Source organism: Megalopta genalis, chromosome 5 (assembly GCF_051020955.1).
Source record: "Megalopta genalis isolate 19385.01 chromosome 5, iyMegGena1_principal, whole genome shotgun sequence".
NCBI classification, from domain to species: Eukaryota; Metazoa; Arthropoda; class Insecta; order Hymenoptera; family Halictidae; genus Megalopta; species Megalopta genalis.
Genome location: NC_135017.1, coordinates 21232002 through 21256010, shown reverse-complemented (window position 1 = coordinate 21256010; position 24009 = coordinate 21232002). Strand labels below are relative to the sequence as shown.

General features: G+C 39.3%; 1 protein-coding gene across 3 annotated transcripts in view; it reads right to left on the bottom strand.

Annotated features, from left to right (window-relative positions):
• The window catches only part of vg (transcription factor vestigial), a 162177-nt gene that overhangs the window by 101980 nt on the left and 36188 nt on the right, over positions 1-24009 (bottom strand). Inside the window, exon 1 of one of the 3 annotated variants that reach the window (XM_076521710.1) lies at positions 11502-11692. The exons of the other annotated variants lie outside the window; for them this stretch is intronic. Within the exon in view, the coding sequence (XP_076377825.1) occupies positions 11502-11549 (48 nt within the window). The 5' untranslated portion in view covers positions 11550-11692. Of the gene's footprint in view, positions 1-11501; positions 11693-24009 lie in introns of those variants that run through there. 3 annotated transcript variants of the gene reach the window in all.

The window sequence follows — 24009 nt, the reverse complement described above, 5'->3', positions numbered from 1 at the left end:
CCGAGCCGAAATCGCCGCGTGCTTTTCGACGGTTTCGTTCGTTTTTCGTGGCATTCCCGGCTCGGAAAGTGGCACGAAGTTTTGCCCGGCCGGTCGAGAGCCACGCTGCGACGACGCGCTGGAAAAATAACGACGGCGCTTCGCTCTAAATCTGACGAATCGTCGCCGCGCGTCGCACGCTAATTTGGTTCCCGTTCGAATTGAGTAACGACAGGTTAAACGAGAACGGATTGAGATGTGCTAACGCAGAGAGAGAGAGAGAGAGAGAGAGAGAGAGAGAGAGAGAGAACTCTTGTCGCCGACTTGTACCGGAATATGATATTTTGTGATTGGCTTTTCGAGTGTTGCTTGATGATCGACCGATGAAAATGATTCTATAGCAACTACCTGATTCAACGATTTGGATTTTAAATGCTTTAGAATCGATGTTCCGTCATCGACGTGTCGAGAAATATCCTAGAAATTGCATTCACAATTGAGCATGCTACCTGTGTTCGCCTTTGCTCTAAAATACTGTACTTTAATCCTTTCAGTGCTGACTAAAATGAAATAGAAGATAAATATAAGTATAACAATAATAATAATACCATAATATAATAATAAAACTACCCCTAATAATATAATAATATAATATTGATACTATGCTAAAAATACTATAATGATAAAACTATTAATAATAATATAATAATATAATATTAATACTATACTAAAAATACTATAATAATAAATATAAATAAAATAGAAGGAATGTCTGTCTTCTTATATTATTCTCGCAGCTTTGAATTACACTTCGATTCACGCGAATTCCGCTCAGATTATTTCCATCGCATTGTAAATCATACAAAAATCGTAGCGAATCTAATTTTTCAGAGACACCGCACGATCGAACGATCCGGCGCTCGTATCGCTAGCCGATTAAATATCGAAAGAATCGATACATCTATTTCTAGTCGATCATCGTAGTCAGAGCTTTTGGTTTCTTGGTGGGTAGCGATGGAAGACTCGAGCGTCTCCATTAAAAGTGGCGTAACGTGAAACCGATCCGGTCGCGTGAAAATGAACGAGAGCCGAACTGCATTATCGCGGCGAGATTTATGGGATCGGGATTCGAAGGAGAGTGGCCGCGGAACCAACGAAAACAATGAGGCTCCGGGCGAAGCGTTTCAACTGATTTTATGAACCCCCCCACCCCTTCGCCCACCCCAAAAAGCGGTGGGTCCCTGGCGGCGCGCCAACTGGCCAACGGTTTATTATAGTTTTGTTATGACAGCGGGGCGTTTCGGTAAATTAATGTCGAAACAAATGTATCCCGTCCTAAGAGAGCGGCGGTTGTACCTCTAATTGAATTGGTAAACACCATAAGTTAACCGGTAAGTAGTCATGTCCGCATAAATCACTTTCAGAAGATGAGCTGTCACCGCGAGACGAAACGACGGCTCTCTTTCTCTCTCTTTCTCTCTCTTTCTCTCTTGGCCCCTTTCTCTCTTTTCTCGCTAGGTCTCTTTTTCCCTTTTCTCTCTTTCTCTCTAGGTTTCTTTCTCTCTTTTTTCTCTCTTTTTCTACTTTTTCTCTCTTTCTGTTTAGCTCTCTTTTTTCTCTTTCTCTCTAGGTCTCCTTCTCTCTTTTTCTCTCTCTCTAGGTCTCTGTTTCTCTTTTTCTCAATTTTCTTTACTTTTTCTCTCTGTTTCTAGGTCTCTTTCTCTCATTTTCTCTTTCTCATTTTCTCTTTTTTCTCTCTTTTCCTCTCATTTTCTGTCTTTCTCTCTAGGTCTATTTCTCTCTTTTTCTCTATTTTTCTGTCTTTCTCTTTAGGTCTCTTTCTCTCTATTTTTCTGTCTTTCTCTCTAGGTCTCTTTCTCTCTTTTTCTCTATTTTTCCGTCTTTCTCTCTAGGTCTCTTTCTCTCTTTTTCTCTAGATCTTTTTCTCTTCATCTCTGTAGGTCTCTTTATCTCTTTTTCTTCCTTTCTCCCTCTCTTCCTCTCTTTCTCTCTTTCTCTCTTTCTCTCTTTCTCTCTTTCTCTCTTTCTCTCTTTCTCTCTTTCTCTCTTTCTCTCCTCGAACAAGCTCGCCAGACAAACATCGACGGACCGAACGATTACGAGGAACGTTATTCTCGGTGGTTTCGCGGGAACCTTCGTTCCGTGAAACGATCCGTGACGCACTAGATACCGGCTGATTAGAATTCTCGCCTAATTCACCAATTGTTAATGGATTCGTAAATGCTAATTGGCGCGCCGAGTTATACTTTCGTCGACCCGTGCCAAAAGGTATCAGATCGCTCTGTATTTTCCCGCGACACTTATGATCACGGAGAGTTTTAGAGAAACCATAAAGTACGAATTTCAGTGAAAGCTAGAGTGCTAGGTTCACATCTTTACCGATCCGTGCAATACGCTCTGTTGGACGTAGACCGTTTTAGATCGGTATACATGTTGTATAACGTGTCTGAATAATGGTAAATTCGGACGCTGAAAATTTGGATAATCGTGGGGCTGCTGTATTTGTCTAAGAAATAACGAATTGTTCGAAAACACAAATTGTCATGTTACAAAGAACAAATTGTTTCTTCATTTTTATATGACGAATCAATTTAATTTGGCTAAATCGAGTTAACTGTATTGTTATTTGATATTAGACTTCTCATTTTGTTATTTTGTTCGTCGAATTTGCATTGACCAACGTTAAATAACATTCTGTAATAATGGATACATGTATGCATTCTCAAATAAATGTACATGAGGTTATGTCAACGATATTTCGCTTGGAAAGTATTTATTTGTTTTTATGAGACTCCTGTCTTCGACTTCACCTCAATTTTGAATAATTACGCTATTATCTCAAATAAGAAAATATAAAAATATTAGGTTACGTATAATCATTTCTAAATATTATAACAAAAATATAATATAAATATAGATATTAAAATATTATATTAAAATATTATAAATATAAATATTATAATACATAATGAATATAAATATTATTATAATATTCTAATATCATAATAAAGAAAAGATATTAGAAATAATTTTACATATAACTGAATCTAAAATTGAACAGTGATTTGATAAAACTCGTAAACTATTTTTAAACTCTATATGAAAAACGCATAAACCGCAACCAGTTATCTCGATTCATATCTAGAGTTTATTAATTTAACCTAGAATTTATCCAGAGTTTTCCTAGAGTTCACGTCGGCCGTAAGAACGCCGATCGATCACAAGTCATCGATAGAATTGACTAATTACAATTCTTGAAAAGGAAACCGCCAGATGCTAGGTACTCGGCCGTGGCTGGTTTTCAAATTCCTGTACAACATCGTCGAGATTGATTTATTAAATGCTCTGTCACCGGGAAATGCCGTGAATTGGAAACCGTCTTGATTTTACTTCGCTTTCGCTTGTACGTGGCGAAGTTATGGGCGTCCACCCCTCCACCGCTTGTTCGAACTTTCGCCAATTAGGAATAAGAAGTTGGTAATAATGCTGTCAGCCGATTCGATTGTTTATTGCCCCGGTCTTTGTACATGTACTTCGTTAGGCGCATTGTCGACGTGCTTAATGCCGGCCGTTTTATCGATCTTTCAGCGAGTCCTTTCGAACGGCGATCGATTAAATGAAAGAAAGATTCGCTGAGAATTTGTTCGAACGAATATTTAAATTGTACAGCGCTTCGGAGTAACAATCACGGGGGAATGGATACATTTAATGCATTTTTCTGTTATTCGATTCTTCGCAGGAGCATATCTATCGAACGTTAGCATAGTAAATTCTTCCTAATCGGCGCTCAGATTGTACACAAAAAATGGACAATTAGGGAAGAACAGGCTCGAATAATCGTGTCTCCTCTTCCCAAACTGTTCATTTTTGTTTAAAAGCCGAGGAGCAATTGGGCAGAATTTACTGCAATCTGTGAAACTGAATACAATAAATTCTCTCAAATTGGCTCTCAACGATTAGAAAGAAAAATGAACAGTTAGGGAAGAGGAGGCTCGAATAATCGTATCACCGCTTCCCAAATTGTCTACATTTATGCGCAATCTCGGCGTCTCCCATCTAGGGAGAATTTACTGTATTCACAAACGCTTGTTTAATCGCCAAAATGCCAACGCAATAATAAAACTGTTTCATTATTAACAAAACGCGATAGAACTTTGTGCAAAATAAAAATAGCCCTTGCGAATTGCAACGAGAGCAATTGTCAAATAGAAACTCCTTTCTTTCTTCAATAATATTCTACCAGCTTGAAAACAATGAATTAAATTCTCTCAATCTGTGAACCATTTTGAATTCATTCATCTTTTCACAAATGCATCGAACCCGCAGTCCAATTATCAACGAGAAACCAGTCGTTTCGCCGGCACGGCCACGTCAACGTGCACACTCTTGAGACTGCAACAGCTTACGTGGTTAAAATACTGGCATCGAAACGCCAGCAGAAGGTTAAGCGAAGCTGTCCGCGTCGCGTTAGCCCGACGTTTAACCCCCGGCAATCGGAAAGCCGCCCCTGGTTACGCCATTGGCTCTCCCTCCGGCGAGTGCATCGGCATGCACACACTATTGCACAGGCGCGCAACTGCGGCTGGCTTGCAGCGTGTAGGCTGTCCGGCAGGTATGATTTGTCGCATCGCCGGCCAGCTGCTGCCCTCGTGTTCTCCCCGACTTTCCGAAGAAACCCATTTAGCCCGGCAAAAATATTTCTATCGGGCTCCGCGGTCCGGCGGCTCGCGCGTCTCGTGCGCGACCCGCAACGCACAGCCGGAACCGGCCCGGCGAAAAACCGATAATATGCATTTTATACGCGTCCGCTTTTTATCGGCCGGCGATCTACGCGCGCGCTTAATGGATCGATAGAGCTGCCGCTGCCGCTGCCGTTGCCGCCGCCGCCGCGGTTCGCCGTACGACAAATTCAATCGCGTGCTCATTAGCACGGGATTATATATGTATCGATCGCGGGGTATCGTGTTTCGTTATCGTCGATATTGAAATGACATGACGTTGGTATTAATGAAATCTGCTTAGCTATGCCTCGATTATGTTGACGCGGCTATGATTTAACTCGCCGCTTTATGATCCCTCATCGAAATCCGTGCAGCAAACTCTCCGTAATTGTACCACGGCTTGGAAATCAAATGGAGAATAATCGTATCTCCTCTCTTCTCTAACTGTGTTCATTTTTGTTTTCGAGCGCTAAGGGTTGATTGGGGGAGGATTTATTGTATTTCCCTACGCTAATTTGTTAACACTTTTGCACGCGTTTAATGAATGAATCGAATACAATCCCGTTGTTGTTAATATCTTCTTTTTTATTTCATTAATACAACTTTTAAGAGGAAACATATTTTATTTATTTTTGTAGTCAATGCTTATCCTATTAACCTATTAACCTAATCAATGTTCCTATTAATGTTAATCCTAACGACGTTAATATTAATTGTAAAACAGGAAATATAAACTTTTAACATAGGGAATAGAAGTTCTGCTGAAACAAGGAGCAACTTGTTCTGCTGAAGAGCGTTAAATAATTCATTTGCCAGCTGTGTACAGAACTTTAAATCAAAGGGTTTTTGGATTCTAGATTATATACTATAATTTGCCCTTATTGCCACACCAAAAGCGATGTCTAGGGTCTCTTTGCAGACTCTAAAAGCGACAAACAAACGTGGCCTCATAATAAATTACAAAAATCACAAGCTAGAATTTATTGCAATTTTTCGCGATTTTTAAAACAATGCACGTCTGAATAAAGAAATATATTTCTAATGAAATCATCTATACGTCTTCAACAATTACGAAACAAAAAACGCGAAACCAGTCATCTGACCGACGACGTTTTAATTTCAGCGTCAATATCTACAACATGCCGAACATACCAGCAACAAGAACATAAAAAAGAACCAGCTTCCGCAATTCGCGCGGATGATTTCGACGCGGCCGAAACCTTCAAATCTAGTGCCACCAATTCTCATCGTCGGCGCAAGAAAAGAAGCCTGAAACGAGGCAGCGAAGAACTCCTACCGAAACGAGCCTACGGTTGCAAGAAGCTCGAGCTCGCGGCGCGTATTTTTACGCCAAAACGGCAGCGAATTCCTCGGGTCCTGGCCAGGCAGCAGCAGCAGCAGCGGCGGCGGGTATCCAGTATCCAGGCAAGAATAAATCACGGAAAAGGCAGCGGAAAGAAATCATGACCGCGCGGCTCGGCTCGGCGCGGCGCGGCGCGGTTCGGCGCGGCGGTCGCGCCGCAATCTGGTAGCCAGGAGATACCGAAGGGTTAATAACTTTCCCGACTTTTCCGCGGGCCATTAATTAATCGGATGCCATGTAGTTTTACGCTAGCAGCGGGCAGAGACGCGGCGTCTCCTCGCGGTGGAAATAGATAAAGCATCGTGCGCAAGGACACGGCGAAGCGAGCGCGGGAAGAGAGGCCGCGCGGGCCGAAGAAGGACGCCGCGTGCACGGCGTGGCCGCGGTGGGAGGGAGTGCGAAGGAATTGCCGGGACCGCGGGTTCCGCAGGGTTAAACAGTCGGTATTTCAGTAATGGAGGCTTATCGTGTGCTACCGCAGAAGTCCGAGTGCTAGTCCGAGTTTCGAGGCCTGCCTCTCGCGAGCCTCGCGGCGTTTATTAATTCGCCACTTACCGCGCGCATACCCCGAGTCGCCGTTCTTTCGATATCGATGAGGAATTGGGCGCGTTTAATCGTCCCGGGCTTGCGGAACGGCCGTGGGCACCCAGCCGCTCGTAAATTACGGAGCCGCGGCCGCGAGAGGACTCGCGCCGCAATTAACCGTACGCCGACTAAGCCGGATTTATGCTGCCCGAAAAAATGACAGCGTGGACAAATTCTCGTTGGAAATTGGCCAACTTTGACTGACGATAACTTCGCGAAAAATTATCGTGCTTTCGAATTCTTTTCATTCGAATCGAAGCTTGAAATCTCTACTTTGAGACAGTGTTATTGAATTCCAAGTTTGACGCACTCTAGCCGCTGTAATTCTTTAATTGCGAGGCCGTGTTTGTTCATATTGAAAATTGCACGGTTCGCGCATTGAAAGTTTGACGAGATGCTCGGATCTTGAGAAATTTTTTCCGGAAATGGCGTTTACAGTGGTATAAAGTACGATCTTTCCTCTTTAATTTAAAGAAAAAGAAACGTGGCTGCGATTTTTTCTCGCGAAGTTACGGCACTTTGAAGTCACCCTTGCGAGATAAGGTTGGAAAATGTTTTGCTACGTTCTCCATATTTGTGGGATAAATGTTCGAATAATAGAACAGTTATTTGTATATAACGTAATATAATGTAATAAAGTATTTAAATAATTCATCATCCTGATATTGTTGGACCGGATAATCGAGGTTCTATTGTACTACCAAATTCATTTGTGCGGATTACATAATTGGTATTTCTGGCAACTATTTTATTTTTTACTCATTGTATTATTTTGTTACTCGTTGTATTATCTTTTTATTCATTTTATTATTCTTTTATTCATTTTACTATTCTTTCATTCATTATATTATTTTTCTATTCATTCTATTATTCTTTTATTCATTTTACTATTCTTTCATTCATTATATTATTTTTTTATTCATTCTATTATTCTTTTATTCATTTTACTATTCATTTATTCATTGTATTATTTCTTAATCATTGTATTACATTTTTATTCATTGTACAATTTTTTATTCACATTTAATAGATATTTCAAAGTACCCTAATTCATCTAGAAACGTCAGTCTATCGAACGGTAGCACGAATATTCAACAATAACCTTCTCGGTTGTAACGAAATCGATGATAATCTCGTGCACTGGCTGAAAAGCGTTCCATAATAGGTACTTTTACCTTAACCGACTTTGTCCCTTCTTGCCTCGTTACTTCGGTTTTGCGGTTAAGATCGTCGCTCGCCGACGCGACGCGACGGTCTCGTTATAAGCTTTTTTCCCCCCCGGCAGGCTCGCGCTGGAAATTAGAAGCGGGCCTCTATGCGGGCCGATGTATATGATCGCCGCTCGGATTCTCCAAAACCGTTTTTGCTCGTTGGGACCCGTTCGCGCGGTCGTTTGCGAGAATTGGAGATATTGAGCTGATGGAAGCCCCAGCGAGTCGAAGGGCGAGATCACCGGGATAATTGAGCCGGTGACGGTGGCCGTTAAGGGGGCCTCATTCGAACGAAAATTAACCACCGGCGATTATCCAGATAAAATGTTGGAAATAGGCATTTTCAATTACGTGCAAATTATTTTGCCAACTAATCTTATCGATGACGCAACGCATTTCTTTTTTCATGGACCAGTTCTCTTCAACCGCGGACACAAAATGTCAGCTTGGACATATTATTATCATTGCTCGAGTTATCTTCAATTTTTCTGACGATTATTTATATCAATGATAACGATAATAGTAACGTTAATAATACTAATATAGTTTGCATAAGAGAGATAGAGATCGTCGAATAAATATGCAAACGAGTAAAAATTTATCTAACAATTTATCCGAATGAAACGTTTTCAGTCGAATATTTTATTCGGATAACGATTATTCGTCGTCAATTATTCCCCATCAATTTATTCCAGTTATTTTGTGCCCTATAAGTAATTCTTTGCGAAATAATTTACTCTGGCGAAGTGGTTTTTTCCAAAACCGAAAGAATCGTTAAGAAAAATCGTAAGAAAACGATGGACGTCGATTATCGTTATTATAAAACGACCCTATAAAAATGCTCGCCGAATGGAATGCACGATAAACTGTTACAATCATATTACATCGGTAGAGTTTCCGCGCGATTAACAACATTCGAATTCGTCCGCTCGGAATCAGGTTAAATACCGCAGGCAAAAGATATCGTTCGCATTGATACATTTGATCAACTGAAAACTGATAGTGTCGTTCCTATAACCGGTATTAGGCAACCGATCATACACATACACAATATGTTGTAACATTTAATGATACACTTAATGACTCAACGCACCGTGCCGGCTTCGTTTCACTAATTCGAAGCGAACGGATACTCGCGATAAGCTGTTATGATATAGTATATATATATATCTAATATGCGCTGCGACTGGTTCGCTTTATTTGCGAAACAGCGGCAACAATTTACACAAAATCGATAACATCGGGAAGCTAACGAAATTCGCGAAGCGGTTAGACGCGATCGTCTACTTAGAAAAGTTTTTTTTTTACATCAGCAATGTAATAATTATTTGCTGCTCCAGCTGGAATTACAATTTTTAGTTGATCAACTAATTATTATGGATCAAATATTTATTTAAATATTATCCATTACTTGGTCATTAGGATACGTTTTCTTAATTTAGGTGATTTAATCCTTGCCCTAAGTTTCAATAACATGTAACATAAACAATAACAAGGTCGGTCACACGCCCAGTTTTTTTTTCACGGTTGCGCGGAACGTCTGACACACGTTATGCCAACGGCACACGTCTTACGGAATGTAAACACAGTGACTTCCGTTAATATTAACACTTTTCAGAACGCAATAACTATTTTGGACCAAATAATAATAATCAGTGGACTAAACGACTTGAATGTTTTTTTAGACGATAGAGCGACTAGTTTACTAGACCATAACTAGAATGCTTTTTTTCAAGGCTGCTATTGCTTAGAATGAAAAAAGAAAATAAAGAGACTCATCTATTGTTATTATTCTTCACGATACATACTATGTTATTTGTCACTTCCATTATGTTTTATCAATAGCAGCAATCTTTGCTGTTATTGCTAGATTAGTTCAATGATTCCCAAATTTTACCGGATTAACACTAAACAATTCTAAACAATAGCTATTAAACTTCCAATTTATCATAATATTTGTTGGAGTCAATTTAAACTTCTTTCCACAACATTTCCTAAGATTAATAGGAATATTAAACAATAGCTATTAAACTTCCAAGTTATCATAATATTTGTTGGAGTCAATTTAAACAACTTCTTTCCACAACAATTCCTAAGATTAATAGGAATGTTAAACAATAGCTATTAAACTTCCAATTTATCATAATATTTGTTGGAGTCAATTTAAACTTCTTTCCACAACATTTCCTAAGATTAATAGGAATAATAAACAATAGCTATTAAACTTCCAATTTATCATAATAGTTGTTGGAGTCAATTTATAAACTTCTTTCCACAACATTTGCAAGAATTAATAGGAATATTATATTATACACGACGAGATATTCGAAATATCCTGATGCATATTATCGTTGAAATATTATCTCATCTATTGGCTCACTAATTTCAGAAGTATTTTACAATTATTTCCTCTACCTTTTTTTCCCGCAACCTCTACAGTACTCCTAAATCCACCTAAAGCTGCCTAAATCCACCCTAAATCCACCTAAATCCACCGTTGTCCACGAGAAAAGCTGGATCGATTTCTGCTACTAAAAAAAAAGCGAAATTCGAACAAAGATGTAATTAAGAGGCCGGCTCCACTGTCGGAACGGAGAGAGAAAAATTACAACGGCGAGCTCGGTTTGTTAATTTTCTAACGATCCCCACACGGTACGACGCAATGACACGCGCTACGCAGAAGAATATTTGGACCGGTGGCGAACGACTTGTCCGGCAAAACAGGTCCTGGCCGACAGCTTACGTATCAAAGAGATTCCGACCGGCAGCGTCGGTCGCTCCTACGTCCAGATCAGATATCAGATATCTCCGTAACAATTTCTAATTAATTGCGATGCATCAGGAACACGACGCGGACGCCGAGCCGCGGCGGTTGCGTCACGTGATTTGTCGGCCGATTTCATTTAATCGTCTCGGCATCGTTTAAATCGCAACGATGTTTCTATATCTAATAATTATTGCATCGTAAAATTCGTCCGTTTCGCGAACCGTTCGAATATTCATCCAGCCTATAAATTTTCAGAGGTATCTTTATACCAAAATTCTTTATCAAATTATTATTATTGTTTAGATAAATATAAATATATTATTAATATATAATATAATTTAATATAATAATAATAATAATAATAATAATAATTATTATTATATATATAATGTATTATTAATATATATAATTATAAATATATTAGATAAATATAAATATAAATATTGTTGAATTTTATATAACGCTTTGCAATCGCAGCTATTTGTATTCGAAGTCAAAAACACGTTTTCTGGCCTCCAGTGTTCCTACAATTTATTGCAAACGTGCAGATAAAATTTAATCTGTTGGGACATACGATTTATTCACGCCTTTAACAGACTATTCAAATATAAACAAATTTACCGTCGACGTTATTTTGAAATGTGACGGATAGAGCAATTTTTAAAGCCGTCGGTGTCGAGGGTCAATTGCCAAGCGAATTTCCAAAAGAACCGTGTATTTCGTTTCAAGCAGAGATAAATATTGTTAGCAACAATTATTATTACAATATTTGTATTAATTTGTACGTAATTTGTACATTATGTTGTTTATATTAATATGTACGAATTAAAATTGAAACGTTCGATTGAACTCACCGATCGTTCGCAGTGGGTGTCGATCCTGTTTGAAACGCCACCAAACATCGAGGAGATCCCGAAACGGTTGTTCTCGCTCGAATCACAGGAAATTTCGTCGAACGGGTAGCCGCGTAACAGACATTTTTCATAGACAGGATCGTTGACAGCGCGATCGTCATTATTTCGCCGACGGCAAGCCGGTCGCGTATCGCCGCGCCGCGCCGTTAAATTTCTCGAGCGTACGACAGCGGAAACACGAGAAGCATTTGGCGAGCGACGAGTCGAGCTCAGCCAAAAATTTGTCGTTTCGCAAATCAATCGCGAATTGTCAGCGAATTCGGCTCGTCCCGCTTTGTTTCGTTCGGCAGTCAAAATAGCGGCAGATTTTATCCGGAATTCGGCGACGGTTCGCCGCGCGTTTTGTTGCGCGGACGCGCGCGACCCGCTCGTCCACGAACCGCGGTTTTTTTATGCGTTTGCAGACGGAGCCAGTTTAACTCGAAATTCGACGGCATTTTTCTGATATAATAATATTAGAAAACATAATATTGCCATTTTACGTAATCTGGTGCGTTTTATGTGCATGTATATGTTGCATGTGAAATGGAACTTTCTGACTGACAGTCACGCTTTTTAAGGATAGCAGTTTTTTAAGTATAGACGAATTTGATAATAATAAATAATGTTGATAATGGTATAATAAATTATGTTGAAACGTGATCGGACAATTTTTAGAGCTCCGTCAGAGGGTTAAAATGCACGGTTTGCATAGAGTTAGAATTCTTAGAAGAGGAAAGACATTTTCGCCTGTCTTGCGTTTCATTCGATTAATTTCGGCAATTTTTATTTCGCATACAAATCCGTAGTCCGCTAATTTCATTTGTTTTGTTTGCAATTAAATTCTTGGCAACCCTGCTGTCTTAATTTTTCAAATCTTACATTCCTTCTTCTATTTTGTTATAATGGATTCTGTGATTGATAGAACAAGTTGCTAAGACTCTAATGCGATCTCTTAGTTCAGGACTTTAATATACAGGGTGTCCTGTTCGAAATAACACAGTCAATTATCTCCGAAACTATAGCTGGTTTCAAAACGCGTTTCGAACGACTCCGAGCCAATAATGGATCGCGTTCCTTCAAACGAGACACCCCGTATAGTTAGAAACCTCACCTACACACCGTCGCGAATATAGATATCAGCGAGTACAGTAATTAAAGGCAGCCACATTAACGAGCTACGTACAGAATTACATACCCGCGGCTGTTAATCCCGCGGATTCAATGGCCGCGGCACAGAAGCGATGCAGTTATAATCAGTTAATTCTACATTCTAGGTCTGTTATTAATCGATAATTACCAGAAAATAATTAGGCTCCGCTGGAAAATTGATTTAATGAGAATTCTTTCACTTACTTCTTCATTCTTTCACCTAGTAAAAGGTGATTAGTCGAGCGCCGATTAACGCTGCTAATAAATAGAAACCAATTTCACGACCTTCGGACACACACACACACACACACACACACACACACACACACAGAGAGAGAGAGAGAGAGAGAGAGAGAGAGAGAGAGAGAGAGATACAAACGCAGCATCGCGACGACCATAAAAGGATCGAAACATAATTTTACGAATGCATCTGTCGCGCGACGACGACGGAACGCGCTCCGCTCCGCGATTATAGATATACTGTTATTTATTCGAGGCCGGCGCAATGAGATTGCCCATATTCGGCAACGACATGGTCTTACTGCCATTGATCGAGGTAAAACGCGGATCGTCCTAGATCATGTTCTCGGGCGGCGAAGGCTGTTTCCTCAGCTTCCTGAAACCCGTTCGATCTACTTTTTTTCTCTCCGTTGTCGCCGAACGATTCGCCTTTGTCCTACCCTTGCAACTGGTTTTATTTGCTATCGATCCGATCTTCTCGCGACACTTCCGGGAGCCTTTCCTCGTCGGCGGAGGAGAGATCGCGCCGGCAATTCGCATTGTTCGGATCCCACGCGACGCGGCGGGACGCGGCGATCCTATGCGCGATCCGCTGACGCGAATCGATCTACAGTAATGTCTCCCTAACTGACGCTCAGATTGTGCGCAAAATTGTGGAGAATTTCGGAAGAGGAGATACGATTATTCGAGCCTTGGAACTCGTTTTTATAGTTGTTAACAATTCGTAACTGTAAAAGTGAACCGTAAGAATCGTATCTCCTCTTTCCAAATTGTCCACTTTTGTGGACAATCTGAGCGTCAGTAAGGGAGACATTACTGTACTGAACGTGGCCGATTCGATCAGGAAATACGATTCGGACGATTATCGGCGCTCGAATTAGCGTCTCGTGGACTCTCGATACGTTAAATGACGAGGATCGATCACGTACAATAAAAAAAATAATTTATGATTTGTATTCGGAATTAACGTCTTTTTTGTGTTGTATTTTGTGTACGCCAATGTCTAGGAATAAATAGAATAGTCTCCGAAGCTTACTGTCTCTGCGAGTATCTCGGGTTCATTTTGCAAAATATATTATTTTGAATACTTGTTATTAGAGCGTAAAATAAAAATTGTCCTCGACGATTACAGAAAATGGAAGTTAGAGGAGAATGTATTTCTTTTTTTAATGATGTTATTACGGTGACATTAATGCGACAGTGTCTGCAAATTCGTTGCATAAAATATCTGCAGTTTAATTATTATATTTTTGTAAGATCACAATCGAGTTGCTTCATTTAATACAGAGAGCAGAGTTGGACAAATGAAGAAAATGAAATAAAATGAAGAAAAGAGAAATAAAATGTAATAAAATGAAACAAAATGAAACAAAATGAAATAAGATGTAATAAAATGTAATAAAATGTAATAAAATGTAATAAAATGTAATAAAATGAAATTAAATGAAATTAAATGAAATTAAATGAAACGAAATGAAACAAAATGAAACAAAATGAAACAAAATGAAATAAAATGTAATAAAATGAAATAAAATCAAATAAACTAATTAATTAAAAATAAATTAACGACAAATTAAATTCCAAATGAAATCGAAACTCAATCAAGGAAAATAGCATTTGCAAACATTCGAATTTCTAAGTTGCAGTATCAGCACCCAGATACGGCCGCGATCGATTCTCCGTTTTAGCTCGAGCTCCGGAAGTTCGAGCGAAAAGTTACAAGCCGCTGGTAATAATCAATGATTACCGCTAACGCGAGCTTGCCCGTTTCTATGAACCGGTTGTCCCCGAGCGAATCATACAAACGGAATTCTGCCGCGGTAACAAGGATGTTTCAGGACGGCGCATCGCCCGGTCGAATCGCATATCGGCGAAGAAAGAGCGGCGGGCGAGCGAAGTCCATACCGTGTGTACATTACCTCGGCGCGTAATGATCGCTGAAAAACCGCGGTATAATTTCGGGCCGTTTTGCCCGGCTCGCGATACGCAATCAGCAGTAATTTCTCATCGTAAGATCGGTTAATAAACTGACAGGATCGCGGTGCCGGGGCCGCGGGCCCCCGAAAAGGCGGCGAGAAAAAGCGGAAGGTGGGCGAAGAAAAAAAATTCCGCGACGGTCGGGGAGGGGAACGGCTCGCTCGGAATTGCAAATCGGCCGACCAGATGGACGAGCGTTTGTTGTCGAAGGGTGAAATTCCACGAGCCCCAGCGACATCCAGTCGGACCAACGGAATAATATTTGGGTTACGCAAGCGAAGCGTGGATGAGACGACGTCGAGGAAGCAAGCAAGGAAGGAAGGAAGGATGGCTGGCGGTGAAGAGAGGAGAGGAGAGGAGGAAGGAAGAGCCAGAAAGAAGAGAGGAACGAGGAAGAGAAGGAAGTGGCGGGCGGCGCGGCGGTTGCAGAAGACTCTTTGTACACCGTCTAACTGTCCTTCGTGACTCGTGACAAACCACGGACGCGTTCCTTCTCCGGCAGTCATTGAATTGTAGATTCGTATGGACAGATGGACACGTCCGTCGACAAACTTGCAGTACTTACGGCCGGCAAAAACCACCCGGACCCTGGAAATCTTGCGATCGTTTATATATCGTCGACAGATCCCCGGAGACTTCCGTTTCGATCCCGCGCGCCCCGACGTTCGTGGCCGCGTCTTCTCGGTTCCATTCGATTCGATTTACGCGCGAGGCCCCACGACGCCTTCCTTCCGTTTGATGGCTTTGTAAACCGAGGCTATTTCCGTTCGGCAAACGACAGGTCATTTCATACGGTAACGCGGCTATTTGTCGCGCCGATTTAATACTTAGCGTCTTACGCTCCTGTCCGACAGTGATCGTCGCTGGATCCTCCGACAACGCGATTTCCGATCGATGCGCCCTGCACGAGCCCGCTGACAAGGCGATCCATGGTCGAGGATGATCTTGTAATAATTATAATAATTATAATAATTTTATTTTGCGATCTTCTTGGATAGTATTGAAATTATTTAGACTTAATAATTCGGCATAGCGTCGTTACCGTTCGACGACGTGAACAGAGCATCGGTATAGCTGATGCACTTTAATGCATTATTTTAAAGGGATTCGCTAGATATTATGTAGTTATTAATTACTAGATAAAAAGAAAGAATTTCATTCGCACCGAGGATCTTTCGAAGAACTTCTTATCGAATGTCAGTATTCTTCAGAAGTTCAATTTCAGCACAACGAGAATAATTCTTTAATTCTTGAATTATATTGAATCCTCAGTGTTCCAATTGTTTTCTAATTCTTTGTTCGAATAACTCGACGAATTCTTTCTTCGAGTAATTCGAAAAAGTAAGCTAGAAGAAATAAATCGATGAATTATGAGAAAACGCTTCACTTTCTATTATTTTTACTCAAATAAATTATTTTTCGTATGAATTCCTGTACGAATCAATTCCTTATTCGAATAAAATCTGATTGAAATGGTAACAAAAAAATATTTGGCATAAGTGGATTATTACATAAAATCCTTTTGTACATTAAAATCCTTTTCTCCTACATGAACTCAGAAAAAGTATATTCTCTACCAACCCCACAGCATATATATATTTAACAAGAAAAAAGAAAATTGTACTAGGCTAAGTAAATTGTACTCGACTAAGAATTGGGCATACTAAAAAAACAAACTAAAATCTCTAAAACAGATAAACCATTTTGTAACAACTGTATCACTGAGCTTACAGTCATGCACATCCTAATAGAATATCCAGTGTATAACAATATCAGAAAAAAAGTAAAAATGCTCATATATAATGTAATATAATTAGTATATCTATATAATATACTATAATATTATACTATAATATACTACTATAATACTATAATACACTACTATAATACTATAATTTTATTATAATATTATTATACTATATATAATATAATATTTAATATAATACAGATAGTATACAATATAATTAATATAATATAATTAATATAGTATAATTACTATAATGTAATTAAATATATGTATGATATAATTAAATTAAATTTTAAAAAATCATCTAAATGAATTCTTATCCAGATAAATTAATATTCGATGTCGTCGAATGAAATTGCATTCGTTCTGTATCATTTCTTCTCCGTCGTCCGAACAAATTTTTGCCGAACCCTGGCACAGATCCTGCACCGTTTACGTAACAGCCTAGAACGTCGGATGATCGAAGGTCGATCAAAACGAACGGAAGAAACACGAAATCACGAAATACCGGCTAATTTCGCTGCGTGCCGTGCGCAACTGCGGCGCGAGACATCTTTATACGTCCACCATATCCAAGAAACTGTCGGCGCGTCCGTTTGCAACAATCTAAGGCCACAAATCACAATTAGGCTTGCACGTTTTCGCTCGGATTTGAATTCTTCCTTATTCCGTGCGCGCGCGGTATATTTAAACACAATTACGTGCCGCGGGCTGTCTCTATTCACCGAAATCGCAGGCTTCTATCAAGGAAAATTTACGGCCGCGAATACTCGGAAACGAAGCGGCATGCGATCCCGGCAAATTTAATAGATTCTTGTAAATAGTAAGTCGCAAAATGCGACTCTATCGATGATCTGTTCGCCGATCCGGAATCCAGGCAAGAGACAAATAAATTCCTACGAATCTGCATTCGGCGCGCATTCGCATTCGCTGACCTCGTTTCGCGCTGTGCGCGATTTACATTGCGTCAGAATTTCCCAGAAATTGATTTTCGATGTTGCGATCAGACCTGCGAATTTCACGAATTTGTCGCAAAAATGCCGTTTAATGTAGCGATTTGAATTTTTGTGATCGGTACGGACTGTCTCTCAGGCTCTCGCTAAGATATATTGTTTATAAAGTTAATACGATATTCATTTTTACATAGAAATTAAATACAATATTCATTTTTACATAGAAATTAAATACAATATTCATTTTTACATAGAAATTAAATACAATATTTATTGCATATTCTTATTGCAATATATTTCGCAGTTAAACATAGAAAACTTAAAATTATTTGAATAATTAAGCTTAGACTTATATTGATAATTAACCTTAAATTTATGTCAATGATTAAACTTCAACTAATATTAATAATTAAAATTACACTTAAACTGTGGCAAAAGCAACTAGGAATAATATTTACAGCAGAGTCTGCCAGACTCTGTGTTTGCAATTAGTGTAATTAATTTTAGCTGATTAAACTCGTCGAAAGAAAGCAAACAAAATATGTCTTTCTTCTTTTAATAATTGAAATGAGTCGAAAACGATGCAACAATATCCTCGAATTCTTCTAATATTACAGTTTCGTGGTTGACATGATTAATTTTTGCCACGAATGCGTGAAATTCGCAGCCTAATCATCTTCATACTTGTTTCACGTGCCACGAATCGATGAAATCTTTTTAAACAAAGAGATCGTGTCTCACAATTTGTGACTACGAAAATTATCATCCGAATTGTTTGTTTGTATTTCTCACTATTTCTACGCAAAGTATTTCACGCACCGCCAATTTCGCAGGAAAAGATTTTCAATTAATTCGCTGCACAGTTCGCTAAGCAGTATAATCGACAGTCGCGAACGAACACAACGGAAACTCCGCGAGATGTTTATTTTCCGACATCGGTGGCCTTCGGCCAAGAATACTTTCGAAGCCTGCGAAAGTTAAAAACACTTTCCACTTAATTAAAGTCGTTTAATGAGAGATACATATCCACGATGATCGGTGGCGCGGCAGAAAAAGGAACAGGTGATCAGCCGGCAGACGGATATTGCGACAGGATAGTGCAATTAATTAACTGAATTTTTGCCTAGTTAAAATGTGCAGGAATTGACGTAATGCGCTCGCCGTGCAGGCCGTGTCATTTCCGTCGCGACTGCAACAACGAAGAAACTTCGGGATGTCATAAAGTCAACGCAAACACGTGACGAAGATCGATCGGACGATAACGCATGTTAGGATCGTGTATCAGAATTTGGCAAACGAGCTTTGCATTATGCATCGGCTCGGCAATTGTCGTTCCATTATTCCATAACGTCGCGTTCGATTCTCAATGAACGACGATTTGCCAGACTTTGGAGCTTCGTGGACTTGGAATAAATTCGAACGGAAAATTTGTAAACGTTTTGCGAAAAAGCAGCGAGTAAAATGTTACATTTGTAAGGAATCAAATTTATTTACCGTGATTTTCGAACATTTTGATTATCGTATATGTAGTCAAATAAGGATTATTAATTGTTTCTTTTTTTACTGAAGTGTCTGTACAACTTCAGTAATTGTAAAATGAAAACTGTTGAAGCAAACATTTTGTGTATTTTGTTGGGGTTATAATATATCAAATTCTAAATAAAAAATAATATATAAAAAAGTAATAACCGTAAGCAAAATTTGACAGAAATTTTCGATTTTTCGCAATGGAAAATATTCATCGACGTACTCTATATTTTATAAATCTCCATTTTCGTAAAGTAATCGATTGAAAATAACTATTTCGATTGAAAATGAGAAAACCTTCGTTTAATTTTATAACGATATTTTTCTATACGTTTCATCATGTTCCTTATCATTAGACTGCGAATTTTTATGCAAAATAGAAGCTGTCTGCATCAATGACATGAAATATAAATTAAATTGCATGCTCATTCTGTGTTCAATCGCTATAATAGATGAAAAGTAGTACAATGAAACTCGAAAATTACTATTTTAAATTCCGTCTACCCAATTTTATCTGAAATGCACAAATTTCTTGTTAGAAAACAAATGATCTCCACTGTTATCCTTACCAGCCTCGCCCCCGAGATATCTGCAATAATTCACTGTAGTTCACACTATAGTTCACTATAGTTCACACTATAGTTCACATTATAGTTCACTATTATTCGCACTAATTCACTGTACATATATCGACGAAAGCAACAAACGCGTGTGAATTTTTCAATTGAAACTATAAATTGCATCGAACTGCAATTACGTTCGTGTTCAGTCCTTCTGGTTCACTCCCGAGTCACGTCACAAACTAGACCATCTGGTCATCAATGGCCAGAAACTAGCCGGAGAATGGATCCTCGGTCCTCGTACCTCCGCACACAACTTTCGTTTTCGAATACTTTCACGGTCCACGTGTAAATACGCGGCGTCCGATGATCCTCCGGCTTAATGCGATCCTTCAACCCTAACACCGAGCCGGCCGATGATCAGCGACGAAATCAAAGGAATCCCGGTGTCGTCTTGTTAACGACCAACCGACGTCCGTGAAAAAGTGAGCAACGAGACTTTCACCCGAAACGTCCGCGAAATCGAGGTGAACCCGCCTTACCGGTTCCCACGAAAAAATCCATACGTGACCCGGCCGTGATCAACGGTTTGTGTGGCGAGCATAAAGTGGCATCCGTCCGTGCGTTGGGTGCCAGGCAAAGACACCGGTGGACAATCCGTTGCTCATCGTTGTAAAAACCGATCGGACGACTGAAGTAAAACCTGATCTGATTCCCCAAAGGCCGGGAGACGATCATTTCGAGCCGGCAACACGCTCCCCGTACGATCGAACGACAGCCCGATAGTGTCAGGATCGAAATCGGACGGAAACCCTCGGCGAAACAACGATCGAATATCCATCGATCAGAAATCGGGAACGGGCGGCCATTTTATCGTCTTGTTGACGACAATGTTGACCGATCGTTTCTTCGATGCTGTTAGCGCCACACGATCGTCAGATTTTATACGAGGAATATTATAATAACCGGTTAGCTGTTTTTCTTGTTTTTCTTGTTTCTTTTTTTGACGAATACACTCGTCACGAGGAAATAGCAGCGTTTTGTAGTGCGAGTAGACCGCGATTTTTTATGCGACGTAAAAATTGTCCACGAGTTCGTCGTAAGACTGGTAATCTGTTGCAATCCGGTGCAATCTGAGCGCCAATTAGGGTGAATTTACTGTAAATTAGGACGGCTTTTCCGTTGTAATGATCGCAGCATGTTGAAAATTATGTAATGTCTTATAATAATGTAATATAATATAATATAATATAATATAATATAATATAATATAATGTAATGCAATGTAATGTGTAACGTAATGTAATGTAATATAATGTAATGTGTAATCTAATGTAATATAGTAATATAATAATAATCTAATCTAATATACTAATATAATAATAATATAATATATAATAATATAATTTTGTAAGTCTTCACAGTTTTGAATTCGAGCTGCGAATATACTAAAAAAAGTGGAACGATATGCTGTCCGAATTGCAATTATCATCGAGAACTAAAATTCGTAAATTTGAAGGCGTTTCGAATGTTCGTAGGCCAAATCGAAGTAAAACGAGCAAATAAAAAGATATAAATAATTCTTACAAAGAAACTGTGCACAGCGTGAACAATTTACTATGCTTCGTCGATCGCACATTACGTGTTAAATACAAAATTCATATTTCGTGCACAATACTCGTGAATAATATAACGTAGAAGCGACCCTAAACGAACATCGCTCGAATCGTCCGTCGCTAATGCACCGAACAATTGGAAAAGACAAACGTCGTATAAAAGTGAAACGATTACAAAATCGTAATTCATTTGCAAAGGATAAAATATCGCGTTGCAAATATCACGGCGAGAGATAATTGTCAGTACCGGTGTCAGCATACTAAGTAAGAATATTAATAATCGGCGCTACGCGTATCGGCGCAACACAACAAGAAACGCCCAATATAACCATATTTCGCTGGCCTAACAGCCAACGGTATTCAAGCGTACAGCATTCGCATTATTGTACGGAAGATCCATAGCGGGTTTCGGTTCGCTTTTCAATTTCGCATAAGCTCTCTCGTTATCCCGGGCACGGTGATCCACATCACGAGAAATATAACCGAGCCAATTTCGCTAACAGTCGGACGTTCGAAGCACGGGGGCATTCGGGGTTTCGTTTAGGAACCCTTAAATTCAGCGAAAATTTTTTCCAATTACAGTTACTTTCCATCGAACTGCATTAAACCTTGAAATACGCGCCGCGTCGATGCCGTTCGATCGAGAATGCCTCGATGTTTAATGTCGTTCCCTTTGCTCCCGCGGCAGATAAAAAATAATTGAAACTGTTCGGAGGGGGTGTGGAAGCACAATTATGTCGACACGCCCCTGAAAGACGTTGTCGATGCCGGCCGATCGGTTTTGCGAACCAGGAACTCGCGAAATTATTCGAGATTGAAAATCCCCTACGATGGAATTAGTGCTTGCAAAACGAAAGCCGAGAAAACCGACTGTTTATTAAATCTATAGCCGCGCGGGATCGTATCTAAACATTGGAATGGCCGTCGTTAATTACCGTGCTGTCGTTGCGTTATTTAAAAATCGTGGAGGAAGAAGCGAATGTGTTCTAAAACGATAGGAAATTTAGGAAATTATTTGTACGTTTCAAGGAGCATGACGACAAGTTGGAATAAGTTCTCGATGTTTCTTGTTTCCTTTTTTTTTTTTTAAACGAGCCGTGCCAAACGTGTGTGATATTGTAACAACAGAGATATCTTTTATCTCCATTGTGTAGATTATATTTTTACATTGTAAAGTAATACAAAAAATGTTGCGAATAAAGTTAAAAAATATCTCAACTTCTGTCGTCAGTGCTTCGTTTACAATTATTGCATAATTACAGTATATATATATATATATATGTGTGCAACTGAACCGATTATGTTGTCTCATTGCCGCTGACACTGAATGCTCTCTTACAAAACGCTCCGTTCCGATACTTAGGCTCGCTGATCGCTGAGATAACAATCAAAAGCGAGGAAGTCGTCGCGACCGTAAATGAAATAAATATTAAAAAACAACTTATTACATATCTTACGAACGGAAAATTTCAATTATATCTTACTGATAATATTTTCGACTAACATTTTCATTAATCATTTCTTTAATCGTTATACTTATATACATATATCATATCGTTGGTCTCTCGAAAAATTCTCTGCTAATAGCAGCGATTAATAAAATAAATCTAATACACATATATTATATAGACAATTATTATACATTACACACATATATTACGTTAATTTAAAACCTTACGTGAATTTAAGTAATTTAAACATGGGGCGGTTTCGAGCAAAACTCGAAATTATTAGTCGAATTACGACACATAATTATATAACATTAAATGTGAACACCTTAAACGATGAGATTTAAATGAAATCAGAATGCCATCTGTGGAAAATTATTGTTAACAAGATAGCCAGTAACGTGCAAGACATTTCACAATTTTTATTTCATAATTACCGAAGTCGTAACCCTGCTTCCATTAAAAATTATTGAATATATAAAATATACAATACATATGAAATCTAAAATATAAAATATACAATACATATGAAATATAAAATATAAAATATAAAATACACAATATATATAAAATATACAATGTATACAAAATATAAAATATATATAAAATATACAATATATATATGAAATATAAAATATATGAACATAAAATATATGAACGTATGATACATTGAACATATAAAAATTCGAATAAATTCTATCCAGTAATTCTTACGAGGCAATTTTTGTTAGTCGCTTTCAGGCCTCGGTGGGTGCATCGTTAAACATTTAACGAAGCTCTGCGGTAGAAAATTTCTCGGATAAACGTCGGTGCCATCGTCGTCCGAGAAAATAGGTGTTCCGTTCGAGCGAGCGACGGGTTAAACAATATCGCTGCGACAGGTAATAGCTAATAAGCCCCGTTTCCTTAAGAAGCGAGATAGGAGGTAGGTTTCATAGTGTTCGCGGAACATTTACGGGCGCAGCTTTGGCGGCGAACGTGTCGGACATCCTGATTTTTCCGCGTCCAGTAAATCACGCCGGACGAGAGAGAGAGAGAGAGAGAGAGAGAGAGAGAGAGAGACGCGGTAGTAAGTCGCGCGGCGGTTTCACAGGGCGGGTCGGCGACCAGTTCAGTCTCGCGAGACGGTCTGCGGCTCGTTCGCGGTTCCATCGGCAATTAATTTGTTTTTCCGGCGGCGGAGCACGTGCACACCGTGACGAGGACGCCGCGCCGCATCGCGCCGCGGCATGAAAATGCCGAGAGCCTC